At 39.7% G+C, this 14,642-nt stretch overlaps 1 protein-coding gene across 3 annotated transcripts in view; it reads right to left on the bottom strand.

Annotated features, from left to right (window-relative positions):
* The window catches only part of LOC124131505 (stimulated by retinoic acid gene 6 protein-like), a 33,912-nt gene that overhangs the window by 7,255 nt on the left and 12,015 nt on the right, over positions 1 to 14,642 (bottom strand). For all 3 annotated transcript variants that reach the window (XM_048398382.1, XM_048398384.1, XM_048398389.1), the window contains 13 exons: positions 14,395 to 14,477; positions 14,007 to 14,143; positions 13,167 to 13,287; positions 12,368 to 12,446; positions 11,854 to 11,973; positions 11,260 to 11,333; positions 9,998 to 10,106; positions 8,010 to 8,136; positions 3,809 to 3,884; positions 3,644 to 3,719; positions 2,593 to 2,641; positions 1,433 to 1,553; positions 494 to 610 (listed from right to left, as the gene is read on the bottom strand). In XM_048398382.1, the coding sequence (XP_048254339.1) occupies positions 494 to 610; positions 1,433 to 1,553; positions 2,593 to 2,641; positions 3,644 to 3,719; positions 3,809 to 3,884; positions 8,010 to 8,136; positions 9,998 to 10,106; positions 11,260 to 11,333; positions 11,854 to 11,973; positions 12,368 to 12,446; positions 13,167 to 13,287; positions 14,007 to 14,143; positions 14,395 to 14,477 (1,289 nt within the window). The remainder of the gene's footprint in view (positions 1 to 493; positions 611 to 1,432; positions 1,554 to 2,592; positions 2,642 to 3,643; positions 3,720 to 3,808; positions 3,885 to 8,009; positions 8,137 to 9,997; positions 10,107 to 11,259; positions 11,334 to 11,853; positions 11,974 to 12,367; positions 12,447 to 13,166; positions 13,288 to 14,006; positions 14,144 to 14,394; positions 14,478 to 14,642) is intronic.

Below are 14,642 nucleotides of genomic sequence, written 5' to 3'. Positions count from 1 at the left end.
CATGTGATTTAATGATCTGTAATTGGATCTGTTCATGATCAGGTTATTGGAAACACTGTGTCGGCCCTAAAACACACGTTGTCATTGTATGTTTTGATTATTGTTATTGAACCTATCACTTCCAAATCGATTGAGCAATATTTCAGCAATAGCACGGCGGTGGACGCCGGAAATGCGTTTTACACATTTTATCCATGTGAGGAATCGAACCCGTCCTTTCGACATGACGAGCGAACGCTAGGCTACCCAAAAGTCCAACTTAGGCAGTCACAGGGGTAAGAGTTTGAGCTAAACAGACAACTCAATATTTCAGTCGGTGACAGTCTAAGCACATACATCCAGGTCATACATACATACAGCCTAAGCACATACATCCAGGTCACACTTTGTGTCCACCCGATCCTCAATAATTTGTTTTGTTGTACCTGAATCTCCACAGGGGCTCTGAACAGTAAGGTTGAGATTACAATTGAGACTGAAACAGTTACAGTACCTGTTGTCCACACTTAGAGGAGGTGTATCATCTGTAACCTTGATCCTCTCTTGCATGAGCACGCGCTTGACCAGGGCAACTTGTAGATAGAACCACAGCAACGCCGTGGCTGGAACACTTGTACAAAATCAATTTTCGATCCATTTCAATAAAACAAAACTTCTGGAAGTATGAAAATAGTACCTGAATGTTTACAATTATTATTTTGTAAAGAGCCACTTAGCAGATTCCTACCCCATCATAAGTCATATGTTTGTTGGATGGCCATTTCCATTTTGAGGAATACATACATTGATTGACAAAAACGGAATTACATTGTTTCATATTTCAGAATTTGCGATGATGTTTTAATGTCTCTTTAGTGTCTATTGTGACAACGCTCTTAGCGATTTTTTGTGGTGATGCTTGAAGTATACAGAAAGGTAATAATTCATATACATGCTGTATATTATGCATTTTACCAATATGTATTTGAGATTGAAAAGAGCATAATCATCATTCATATGAACACATGTCATAACTTTCACATCGATTTTTCCCCAGGGAATTCGTGTTGGGGTAGGTCTCTAGCAGCCTATGCTGGTCGTTAGAGGCGATCAAATGGATCGGGTGGTGAGGCCCGGTGATTTGATTGATAGTGTGACATCGTACCCCGACTGTATAGATCGTTGCTCACAATGTCATTGAGGGTCCACACTCGAGTTCATAGCAGGCCGCCATCAAATGGTTTGAATATTGCTTATTGCGGGCTTGAACAACAAACAAACACAAGGATTTCTAAATATAATGTTTATGTCCTGAATTATGCAGATATAAAATAGGCAGAGGCTCCAAGGGGCCTTTAACATACATTGTTCTTTATAACTGCCATTATAATAAACTACCTTATTCTTTGAAATAGCAATAATAACACGGTACTGATCACATAACGAGATGTACCTTAATGTTCGTAACAGCGATGTTAGTGCATCTGTCAGGCGGTTATTGATGATAATCACGTAGATCACATAGGTGAGTATGGAACCCATGACGAAAAGCTCAAGAAACAGCATGAAAAACCCTGCAAAATAGAATTCACTAAATTATTGAGGAAATAGCAACAAAATGGAACATGAGTACGTGAAGTGCGAATACCAACCAAACTTAAGATTTGATATCATGTCAGAATCCCGCATTCTGAAGAGATCATGAGATATATCTAATAAAAGTTGAATAATAAAGTTTCGTCGTTTTTGGTATTTACAAATAAATATGTATGTATGTAAATGTAGATATGCATTTACGTAAATGTATGAACATTTAAACATAAAGTTATGTAAATGTATGTTTTAGACTTGTAAATACTATTGGCAACACTCATTTAACCTCGTAATGACTGGATTTACAAGTAACTAAAGGTATACATTTTGAGTGTAAACGTTTCAAAGTCTGTTCATTTTCTCGTAGTGGTGCGTGTAATTGTTTACAAGATATTTGCACTTAGACGCCTTTTAACCCCTTCAGGTGAGGTGATTTACAATGTAAGTTTTATGGAGGAAATGATTTTTTGTGTCCATGTTGATGACAGGAAACATATACAGTGAAACCTCGCTAGTCCGGACCCCGTTAATCCTGAAAACTCTGGAACATCGTGTTGGGAACGGTTGCATGACTTATATTACAAACGACAATGATATACAGTTCAAATGATTCGTTAATCTGGAATTTTGTTAATCAGGACAAAATATCTGTGCACGCTATTGATTAACGGGGTTTCACTGTACGTAGGCAGGGATTTCACTGGACTAAAACAGATCGTAATTGATACATAAACTGATACATTTAACAAAAAAGGAAATATGAGTCCCAATCGATGCTACATCTTTCATAGTTGAAGGTATCACAAAAGGGTTCGCGTTTGTTTCATCAGGGCAAAAGGGAGAATCTGATATACGCCTAATTTCTGATCAAACAGACATTTTGAAATCAAACTTTTACAAACAGTAATTTGAAACCGCATGTCATTTCATTTACCTTACATTTAGATCTTCTTCATCCGATAAGGCTACGTAACGTTTAAGAAAATCATGTAAATGTTTGAAATATTTTAAAGCTGTTACCCCATAACATGTATGCAACTTGATATCCAGGAAAGCGCATGCTATTGACCTGAAAGTAGATAAGGTATATATACATTCTTGTTTGTTAATATACCTTTGCGTAAAACACGTTAATATAACCAAGGCCCATTAATCTGGACACCACAACCAAAGGGTTACTTCTGTTGAGAAATGGATGAGTTTGGATAAGGGTGTTTTATCGTCCAGTGGAGAGTTGAAAAATATCAGACATGTTCAAATAGTTGACAACAAACCATTAATTTCCCGTGTTTTCTCGGGTGCATAATTGCCTTGCCTTTGCGTGTGTTTACGACGGATGCCACCGGCGAGAAAGGATACGCTCACCTTTTCGCGAAACTTGGTATTTTCACTATTTAATAATGGTTCATTAACACATGCTTATGGGATAGTCGGATTCGTATAACCGACTCTGCTTTTGGCAAAGATTTCTTATGAATATGGAAAGGGTTTTATCTCTTTTAACATTACTTTTGTGCAAATTTGGACCTTCTAACATGATGAAATACATGAGGGGTAACTGTACCTATGATCAATATAAAAAATTATGTTTGTACTGCTTGTTCATGAACAACTCCAAAGAAAAACACCTTAGTGCAAAGCTTTGCCCATTCTCAATTATCGGAAAAATACATCCCGAAAACATCTAAAACCAACCCTTTTGACATCCTTTGTCTCATCTTTTCATTTATTTTAGTAGTGTTATGAATCCAATAACTTGCAAGTATTGAAGTGAATAACGTTTGATTCTCACTGATATCAACACATCCAATAACTTAATAATTGACAATAATTAAATTTTCTTGAATAATGCATATCCCGTGGGCAAAACATTCCCACGCTTCATTTACCCGGCTGTCATGTATGATCAAAGTTGAGGAACCATTTCCATAATTATCATCGCTGTTTCGCCTTTTACCCCAAATGCTCTCGTGAGCATACTGGCAGGGTAATACTTCTCACTGAACACAGGTACAGGCATGTTTTCAGTTGCGACCATCTATCTCAGTAGGTATAATGTTAATATACATACCATCATTATATGTGGTTTCGGCAGTTGATCGAGAATGAAACTCTTGTTTCCCCGAAACATGCGCAGCAAATGACGTCTGAAAAAAGAACAGGATCATGGTGGTTTTCCAATGCCTCAATGACAGCTTAATCAGTTGAATTGGATCGACAAGAACGCATCGCTTACCTGTAACTCTTCATAAACAGGTAGATGTTGAATGAAGTGACTATCACACATACAATCGCGGTAATGAAGTACACGGCTGCAACAAAAGAAACAAATTGTGTCAAATTCGCATTATGGAGATAATCATGGATTACTAAGCTTCCGAAAAAGGCGCATCTTCCTCCGAAGTAATCATATGTGTGAAAAGAAACTGTGCACGGAGAAAATATATTCTTGATTGAAATACAACACAGCAAGAACAAAATGATGCAGACGCTGTAGCAGCTGAATGATCGGACCATAAGAAAATGTCAACGGGACCTGAACAACATCTGTTACGATGACGTCAGAAGATCAAAATGGAGTAGGGGGTCATACGACAAAGTCACAAAGTCAATAACGGGTATGACCACCATGTGCGTGAATCACAGCAGTGCATCGGCGACGCATGGAGTCCACCAAATGGGCATGGAAGGCCTGGGGATTGGCCTGCCATATACTCCTCAAATCCTGTGCAAAGTCACGGACGTTATCTGGAGGATGTGGAAGACGACGCAGACGGCGCTCCATTTCATCCAACACATGCTCTATTGGGTAGAGATCTGGAGAAACTGCAGGCCATGGCAGTAACATGACATTGTTATGGTGAAGGAAATCCATTGCGACCCTAGCCGTGTGAGGACGAGCATTGTCCTGTTGAAATGTCAATCCCGGGCCATGACGTTGCCGGAAAGGAATGACCACAGGCCTCAGAATCTGATCTCTGTAGCCAACACCGGTGAGATTGCCCTGAACAACCACCAAAGGGGTTCGGTGCCGTGCTGTTATCCCACCCCAAATCATCACAGAGCCACCTCCAAAACGATTCCTCTCCACAATACAGTTGCGTGCATAACGTTCTCCCAAACGCCGGTAGACACGTTGGCGCCCGTCACTGTGGGAAATGTTGAACCTCGATTCATCTGTAAAGACAACATTTCTCCACCATATTCGAGGTTGGCGAACATGATTTCGACACCATCTTAGACGGTTGACGCGATGACGGTGTGTCAGGATGGGACGTATGGCAGGGCGTCGTGGTCCAATCCCGTACTGACGTAAACGATTCCTGACAGTGTTGGGATGGATACGGCGCAGTCCAGGAATTGTCTGGGACGTCGTTACTGCCGTTTGGAACCTGTGTCGGAGATGTGTAACTCGAATCCATCTGTCCTGTCTTGGCGTCGTTACTCGGGGACGTCCTGAACGTGGGTGGTCGGCAACGTCATTTGTGTTCTGATAACGCCTCACCAATGCCGATATCGTGTTACGATGGCATTGGAAATGTGTTGCCACTTGTTGTTGCCTCATTCCCGCTCGGATCATTCCAATGGCTTCATGACGCTGTGCAGCTGTCAATCTTGGCATGATTTGCTTGTGATATGCTTGTGTCTGCGCCTGAGAAATTTTGAATTTTTGAATGACCCCAGATCATGCTTTCCAAAGTGACAGCGAATTTTGAGTTGCACATGCTGTGTACAGCTGAACAGGATGCACGTGCAGTAACACATTGCACGTTCATAGGCCCCCATAAATGACGTCATATCGCATGGCATGTGCATGAGCGTTTGAATGTCTCCAATAATTGCTGTGTTCAAACCTATATTTCATATATGGACGGTGTGCCCTTATATCTATATTTTCTCCGTGCACAGTTTCTTTATGTGGCTAGTATATATAAAGCAAAGAAAACTAATGTTCTCAATAAACTGTAATGACGTTCTTGGTTTTGACGGTTAATCCAGACAAAACAAACGTATTTGTAGTTAGATTACCTGGTCACCCTTCATTATTTGTAAGGAAACATGGCTTTCATTATTTTTAAGGAAACATGACTTTAAACGCTGTTAACATTGAAGAGATAAGACTTTCTTGTACTCCTTTCTATCTTCCTTTAACATATACACACTTGATTGAGTCACTAGGCTAAGCGTGCTCTTGTGGAGAATACAATTTCAAAGGTGACCGACTTGTATAATAGTTGACATCGATACCTCTATATGATGCTTCAAGTATTGGGTGCAATCGTTTGAATGCAAACACAAACTATTATTCCTTTTCATATAAACGCTAAAGTTAAAGAGGTAAAAATACTGACTGAAATTAATCAGGATGCACGATAACCGTTTCCCTAAAAGGCTTAAAATACTCTTACTTTGACTGAATAATATTGGACGTAGAACATGGTCATTAATAGTTATTTTTTTAGATATACAGGATGAGTTAATACACGTATTTGTGTACAAAAGTGGAATTCTAAAATGACTTCAACCTCAAGAAATGTGTTGCTTAAAGTGCATAAATCTTTGTCAGAAGGGGGAAAGTATTGTCCATTTAAACCGAAGAAACTCCAAAAGAAACTTGTTTTATGTTTAGCCCTAAGATAATGAAGACAGGTGGTCGAAAATAAAAAAAACCCACGAAAATCAAAGAGACTAAGTCATTTATGTGCTTCTCCGTTGAGGATGAAGACAATATGTATCGTATGATCAGCCCGAGAGAATAATCAGTCTCTATAATCTGCCGCAACAGATTTTATAAGGAAGTAAATGTCCAACTATATTTATGAATCACTGAAAATCAGTGACAACATCTGGTCATCCCTTACCGGGTAAGCGTGTGCTGCTCTACCGGTAGCATCTACCACTAAATGTACTGATATAAACTATTTTGTAAAACTTGTTTCTACCATAAACACTGACCAGTTGAAGTATCCTCTATACATTTACCACTACGCTTTACCACCGAAAGCGTGTTTTAATCATATAAAGGTATCGCCAATGGGACCAGCCACCACACACATAAACCTTCTACGGCGGATATTATACGTGCGCATTAGGCGACAGTTAAATAAAACCCAACGTTCTGAGCGGAGGAAAATATCTCACCCAAATATTTCCTTGGTAGAGGAAGAAAGATATTATGTGGTGTATTAAGAAAGGAACAAATCCCCTGGAAACTACTTTCAGGCACTTCCATTAACCTCTGTGAAACGAATGGTTCATTTAGTGTTCATATGACAAACAATTTTGAGGTGATTTTGAGTCGTAAAATCTTGAATGGTGAATATTCTCCCTTTCTGATGCAGGCGGTCCATTTGGGTTTGACTTCCCACTGCATTCGAGCCTGGTTGTGTCGAACTTGGATGTATCGAATTCCTAGATGGGGACAGTGAGATCAATGATATGACTGGTAATAATGTCCCATAACATGATGTTTTGTTTTTGAAAACTCACCTGGATGGTTGCCTCGAACCCCGGATAATTTGAACTTGAACTCACCACGAGATCGACACAACGAGGTTCGAATGTATCTTTTATTTGCTTCATTATGGTGATGTCTTTGCTGGTTCCTTCAATTCTATGATGGACACGTGCATCGTCGTGTACATATATTTCTGATGTTTACCTATTACAGACACGGTGAAACCCGGTTCACGTCATCAACCGATTTCACTCAGGGAAAATAATGATTACTCAAAGTTTTACACTGCTTTGTGAGGATCTGGTGTCGGTATACTTTGGAAAGCCAAGTACTAGTCAGAGTCACGAAACGTGACAAAGTTTACGATTCCCCTGAGATTTAAAGCTAACGGTTACTTTGTATGTTGTTTTACCCCACCACAGCAATATTCAGCTATATGACGGCTCTCTCTTAATAATGAAGTCTACACCACAAAATTCAGTGATTGGCATCATGAACATTGATGTGATACGATGACATGCATTAGCCACTTCAGCCTGACCACCCGATCCCGTTTGTCGACTCTTTCGACAAACACGGAATACTGAAGACCAATTCTAACCTGCATCTTCACGGGTTGGCAAACACTTTATTACTGCCACTCTTTTAAACCGCATCCTCGCCATAATGAAGTGTTTCTAAATCTAAATTATTGCCATGTATCATTTCATTGTCTACATGTATATGCATCATATATCGGTATATTATAAACATAACGTGTTCAATTCATTCCAACTCTCCAGGCAATCCCAAAACACCTAACTCAATACCATCTGATCTCAAACTGTTGTGATTGTCAGAAATCATCTCTTACCTTGTTGATAATTGTGCACGCTGTGAGTATTATACATCATGTGTTATTGTATTGATCCAGTACAAAAATGAAAATGAAAAACATTAAAAAAGGCGACCGAATAGGCCACTTCTTATAGTGTCATACCTGCAAATAGATCAACAGCCACTGGCGTCAATAAAATAAACTTAGTTCCAGGGAAGTGCTGTCGGCCGGAATAAGTTGCCATCGCCGTAACAATTTGAGCACCTGCCAGAATCAGGGCCAATCCAATCTGGAAAAAAATCAATCTTGTTTTGTCAATGTAACCTGCACGTTCACAGCATTGTGAAACGGAACTTAGTTAAAGTATTACATCTCTATTTCCCGTGTGCCGACAACATGGCGTTATTCCAACTCATCTACCCTAACATGTGACTCGAAAACGTTTGATGCGGTGCGATGTGTTTGATGCGGTGCATCAACACGTCGGCAAACTCTTTGTTAGTTAAATTATATTTACAATAAGATAATTTCCCCCAAATATTTAATCAAGATATTCATACGAATTATTTAGAAATTTGAAAAAGGAAACCCTTGCTCTAGCATGTTGTCCACTGAAAGGGCGCTGTCGTATAAATATCAGCATTGAATATTTACGGAAATTCAAAGTGGAAAGTCAGGGTAATAAAATAAATGTTAAATCTGTGTACCAAATACGATTTGTTTTCGCGTCCCGGCGACCACACTGCTGAGTACCTAATATCCTCTAAATATACCCCTGAATCCCGCGTACCAAAAGGGGGTTAGTAGCCTCACTGTCCCCCTCTCAGTGCAGTACACCTCTGACAAATGTCATACATTTCAGGGTTTAAATAAAACCAAAACTGCACAACTAACACAATATAGAGAAATTTAAGAAATACTAGACAAATTGTGATGTTATGCGTGTACTTTTCATGCATGGGTATTCAATTACCCATAAGAACATATTTCAATTACCCATAAGTTCCATAGACGTTTTACAAAACTGTTACAAATAGAAAAGTCCTTTAGAATGTTATATCAACACAGACACATTTACAACAAAAATAATACTCGTTCGAATACAATATCTGTTCTTTAGTTCCACTATTATATTAAATTTACAGCGTTGGAACCCCGCGGAATAAGCGCAGTAGATTATTCAGGGCCTCCCTTTAACACATTTTCCAACACGTATGAATTGAGGGGCTTCTTTAGCAATAAAACTGTACAACTAACAACATACCGGGAAAGTATAAAACACATGTACTAAAGCTGAATTGTCACAGACAATTGAAGGCAAAATTTGAACTGCCTGAGTTTCTGATACAATTACTCATAAGCCCCCATCTGCCAGCAGACGTTTACAGAACTATTACAAATAGACTACGGTGGCATTGCCGCCGTGGAATGATAGAAGGTTTGGTTTAACTCCACTTTGAACAGAATTTCTGTTATTTCATTATAATGTGGGAAGAATGCATGAAGTGGTGCAGATCTGTGGGGTTTAACACATTGGGGAAACCAGTGAGTTGTATGTGTTGCTGTTGCAAAAAATCATAATCAGGGTGAATCTTTATGTAGTAATCGAACTCCCGACCACAGGATCCCTGTCACGCCTAAACTCCACATAACGAATTGCTGCGCCCTAGACGTCTTGCCCGCCATGTCCCAAGCCATGTGATGTCTGCAGTAAGTGGGAGTTAATGACTGTCGACGATAGCCTGACCAGCGTCTGTTGACGTATGATACTACACTAAAAAAGCCAGGGCTCAAATTGGAATTCACTGACTAGCACACCTTAATTAGGTACACTGGGGGAAATTGGGATGAAACAATCACGACAGGTCATTAACAAGAATGTCGAAACATTCACTCGTGCGTAACTAGATGTGATACACTACTGTATCAACATCCAACCGTTTGTCACTATGATTGTGAATAATGTCACCCGCTCGTTTACTATTACCATTACGTTGTACGATATGCTTTTAAGGGCAACACGTGTGTGATTTAGTGTAGTATTACTTGGTTTCAACTTCCACTGTTCTACTGGTACAATGAGGTTTTAATTCGATAGACGTTGTATAATCAAAATGAATATGGGCTCAAAATAACCGCATCCTACTTACTCTGTATAGAAGTAGGAGCAGTATAAAGACCACAGATATAATTCGCACTGGGTACTTGAATGCGGGCATGGATCTGTAGATAAGTTTGTCACAGGTTGTTGTCTCTTTGCTGAAATACAGTGTTGTACGGTGTGCATAATCATGGAAGTTTGAATGTTATAAGCATACATATGAAATACATTGAATATCCTTTTTCAATAAGGAAACCAAATTAAAACTGCCAAAGGCTACGATGCTAATAGATACCACAGATATGTGTGTTATGGATTATGCTACGGTAGTAGTTTTGCTTGCCACTAAATGATGAAGTTTGATAAACCTTCAGTTCTGCTTGTTACTATCATGCTACAACAGATTTATTAAGTTCACTACAGTGCTACAGTTCCACATGCTATAATGCCACTATGCTAGCTATATGCTCCTACATGGCACTATGCTACAGTTATACACGTATGTAACACTATAATGTCACATAATGTTACTATATTGCTACAGTCCTACATGTCACTACATTTAATGCTACAGTCCTACGTGTCACTATAATGCTAGCACATGCCACTATGCTGCTACAGTCCTACATGCCACGATACTGTTAAGCCCTACATGCCACTATAATGCTACAGTCTTACATGCCACAATAATATAATGCTACCGTCCTTCGTACCAATATAATGCTACAGTCCTACATACCACAAAAGTGCTACAGTCATGCATGCCATTATATAGTAAGGATACAGTCCTTTATTTCACTCTAATGCCAGTCCTACGTACCATTATAACGCTACAGTCTTACATGTCAATATACTGCTACCAACATCCCATTATAATGCTTGTCATATACATGATTCGATAATGCTTCAGTCATACATGTCACTATCATGCTAGTCATACATGCCACTATACTGATAAAGCCCTATATGCCACAGTCCTACGTGTTATTATAATGCTACATTACTACATGTCACTGTAATCAGTCCTACAAGTCACACATGGTTCCCAAAATGCTACAGTCCAACATGCAACTATCGTGCTTCAATCCTACATGTTGCTATAAGTTCATTATGTAACTACAATGCTACGGTCCTACATGCCATAATAATATTACAGTTTACCATGCCTTTATAATACTACAGTTTCGCCCTACTATAGTGGAGGAATTACTCTTCAAAGAGGATTCTACAAGTCTCCATGCAACCACATCGCTGACTATGTAGTATCCTGCATGCCGCTCCGTGTATGTGTTCTTCCCAACATTACGATACCTTGGGTCATAGCCTCTGTGTAGAACTAGACGCACATACTGCTGCTGGTGAGTGTACACCCGTTTCAGCGGCTCCTTTTGAAGTAAGTATATAAAATAGTTTTGCTAATAGCATAATCACACCGAAATGCTTAATAATATCGACATTTTTAAAGGAATATTTAAAGAAATTGAATTTGCAATTCGTTCACCGACAGCCGATGAACGTTCAGTTAAACTACGTTATTAAATCAGGCTGCACGTGGATTTATGAGAGCCAGAATAATTCCCTCATACCTCGCTTCGAAGCAAAGAGCTGCATGCTTTTTCCGAATCAATGACGCGACAATGACGCGACATAGCACAAGTTAAACTCAGCTCAATCGGACAGCTCTTTTCTATTAAATTCGAATTTATTTTTATTCTTTTACAATGTCATATAAAAACATGTCGGTAACATACATTCGTTGTAGGAGGATCACTCGAGGTACATAGGGTTTATGCGTCGCTTGTTGGGTTTTATTCACTTGCCTGCTGGTAGTGGTATAACCTAACGCCGGACGCTTAAAAGCCCCAGGTATTATATAGAGTTAATGGAAAATCCAATAGTACTCACTGTTATGACGTATGTGCTTGACCTGATGCACTTCGTGATGGTAAGAAGGAACTTGAAGATAAGATAGAAGAAGCACAGCACAACCGGGATGTAGGTGAGAACCGATACCGCTCGAAATACCTTTAAACGATGCCAGTTATTTAAAGATGTATCTGATATTCGTGACAAGTCATTTTTGCTATAGAGTGACGTAGGGTTTAAAGTCAGTCATCGATCATTCGTTCAAGGCGCTGCTTTATGCCAAACGAGACTTAAAATAGTCGATGGGTTTTAGAGGTTTGTTCCATCAAGTTTTTGTAGAGGTAGTTTTAACTACATGACTTTCAGCCTTTGGGTTATTGTTAACGTGTCAACAGCATATCGTTTCGCATGGCATATATGCTTAATCTGGTTGGTAAAGTAACACATTTGACTTGGTTAAATCTAAGGACACGGGTATGTAACTAATCTGAATATTATATGAACATGACACTTGGACAATCGTGATTTGTTTGCAAATCGGTATGATTCTTACCGTTAGTGCTGGGTCAGTAGCACTGTACTGTGAAACCTGGCAGTAGTACTGTACGGCCTTAGCGAACGTACTGCCTAAGCTGCAATAGTAAACAAGTGTGTGAGCCATGCAGCACATGATGGTGGTGACCTTTGCTCTTTTTGATAAATCCAATGAAATCATTTGTATCATTGAATTCTCCGTCCCTTTTAACACCAATGTGATTGACACATCCCTTCCAACACTCTGGGTAATGCAGAAGGGTGAAGTGATAGGGAATCTCCGAAAAACTCTTGGTGGGTTCGACTAGGCAGCGCTTCTTGGTCTGTCTTGGCTGCGTGTAGAGGAATCTTGCACCCTGAGATGACGATGAGCCTTATCAGCCTGACTGTGCCAGTTAGACCTGATCGTTGCTACAATTATCTCTTATAATCTATATGATGATAATGGCAACGATGATGACGACGACGACGACGGTGATGTTGATGGTGAAGATGATAAGTATTATTATACTTACATACATACACACATACATACACACACACATACACACACACGAAACCATACATACACACACAAAACCACACACAAACACACACACACACACACACACACACACACACACACACACACACACATACATACATACATACTAAGAGCTAGATCTTTAGGGCTTCATGGATAGTACTTAATTGCATTTATCTTAAAACAGGTTTCTACAATTTATGGTTCACATTTATCAGTAGATCAGTATAAAGTGTTCAGGGGATATATCTTGTGATTTCAGCACATCGACGGATGTTAACAACAGATAACTTACATTATCGAACTATATGTGACACCGAGAACTGCCCCAGCCAGCTTGTGTCGTGTCGAAATACAGGCGAACAGTGGAAAACATGTGATGCAGGCCTCCAGAATTCGAAACTGCAGCACCAGTGCTGGAATTGAACAGATCCATACACTATAAGCTTTTACTGAACGTCCGAAAAGTTCAATAGTATCATAACAAAATAGATGATAAACGTACGTGGGATGACAGTTGAGGCAGGTGCCATAGTGAGCATTGCATTATGACTCTATATGTTTTATGTTTCATGTGAATCTTGATGTCATGACATTGACACTCTTACAGTTATGGAATTGTGCTTCTTTTTGTCATGATAGTTTTCCTTTCGTTGCAATTTCATTGTGCTTCTCGTTGTCATGCCATTCTTCTTTTTCTTTACTATCGTGGCATTGTGTTGTTTGGTGCTTCCATATTATGTGAGACAGTTACTTTCTGTACATAGTCATAATTAAGTGATCCGTGCCGCTATAATAACCTCATTCGATGCCACTGTGCTTTTTCCTGTCATAATACTAGTACGCTAGCCCTTATGGCATTGCTTCTCGCCGTCATGTCATTGTGCTTCTGGTTCTCATGCCGCTGTCCTATTGCCGTCATATCGATGTGCTTCTTGTGTCATATGACTGCTTTATGTTGTCACGCCGATGCGATTGTGCTTGTTATTTTGACAACTTATGATTTTGAATGTTACGAATTGACTGCTAATGTAAGCTCCATACCGGGAAATGATGACGGGTATGAGAGGCCAGAAGAGCCGCCACACTTCCCGGGATCTACCTGTACATAAAGAAACTTATTGGGGAGACCTACTCCTAGCCCAGAAAGGAACGTTGATGTAGTTGGGTGCATCCAAGTTCAAAATCAAATTTGTGACGATGTTGGTGACGGCCCCGAAGGCTGCGGCGTATGAGACACGGTTGTCGTAGCCATCTAGTAGAGGAAGAGGACTGGAAAGACAAAATACCAATATATTGGACTAATGGGTCCTCTCTAATCCTTAAAACAGACATGTAAGGTAAGCACTTCATCACATAACTTGATACTACCCATGGGGTGCCCTAGTTCCAGGCCCCAAACACCATTAATCCTAAGAGATGGCCTTGTGTTGATAGTTTTAGTCATTACATTCTGCAATTATACATGTATATGTGTGATGAAGATGATATATACACAGAGCAGCACAGTTAATGGTACTCACACAATCAATGCCGGTCTCCCTCCGCATACCTCGGGTCGGAATCTTCGCTTCTGCAGAAGCGCTAGAATGAAGATCATGCCAGCCTGGAACGAAATGCTTCTTGTTTCTTAAATGCATTGAGAATTGAGATTTACTTTGTGTGAAGTCAGTTGGAGTATGAATCTTCATAGAGCCAGGGCCAGATATGTTGTGAACGTCGTCGAAATCTCCGACGTTCATACAGTTTGGCCCTCACTCTATAAAGGTTC

The sequence above is a fragment of the Haliotis rufescens genome, unplaced genomic scaffold (assembly GCF_023055435.1).
Source record: "Haliotis rufescens isolate VD_foot unplaced genomic scaffold, xgHalRufe1.0.p SCAF_1, whole genome shotgun sequence".
Lineage (NCBI taxonomy): Eukaryota > Metazoa > Mollusca > Gastropoda > Lepetellida > Haliotidae > Haliotis > Haliotis rufescens.
Note: the sequence above shows the minus strand (reverse complement) of the source record. Positions and strands in the feature narration are given on the sequence as shown.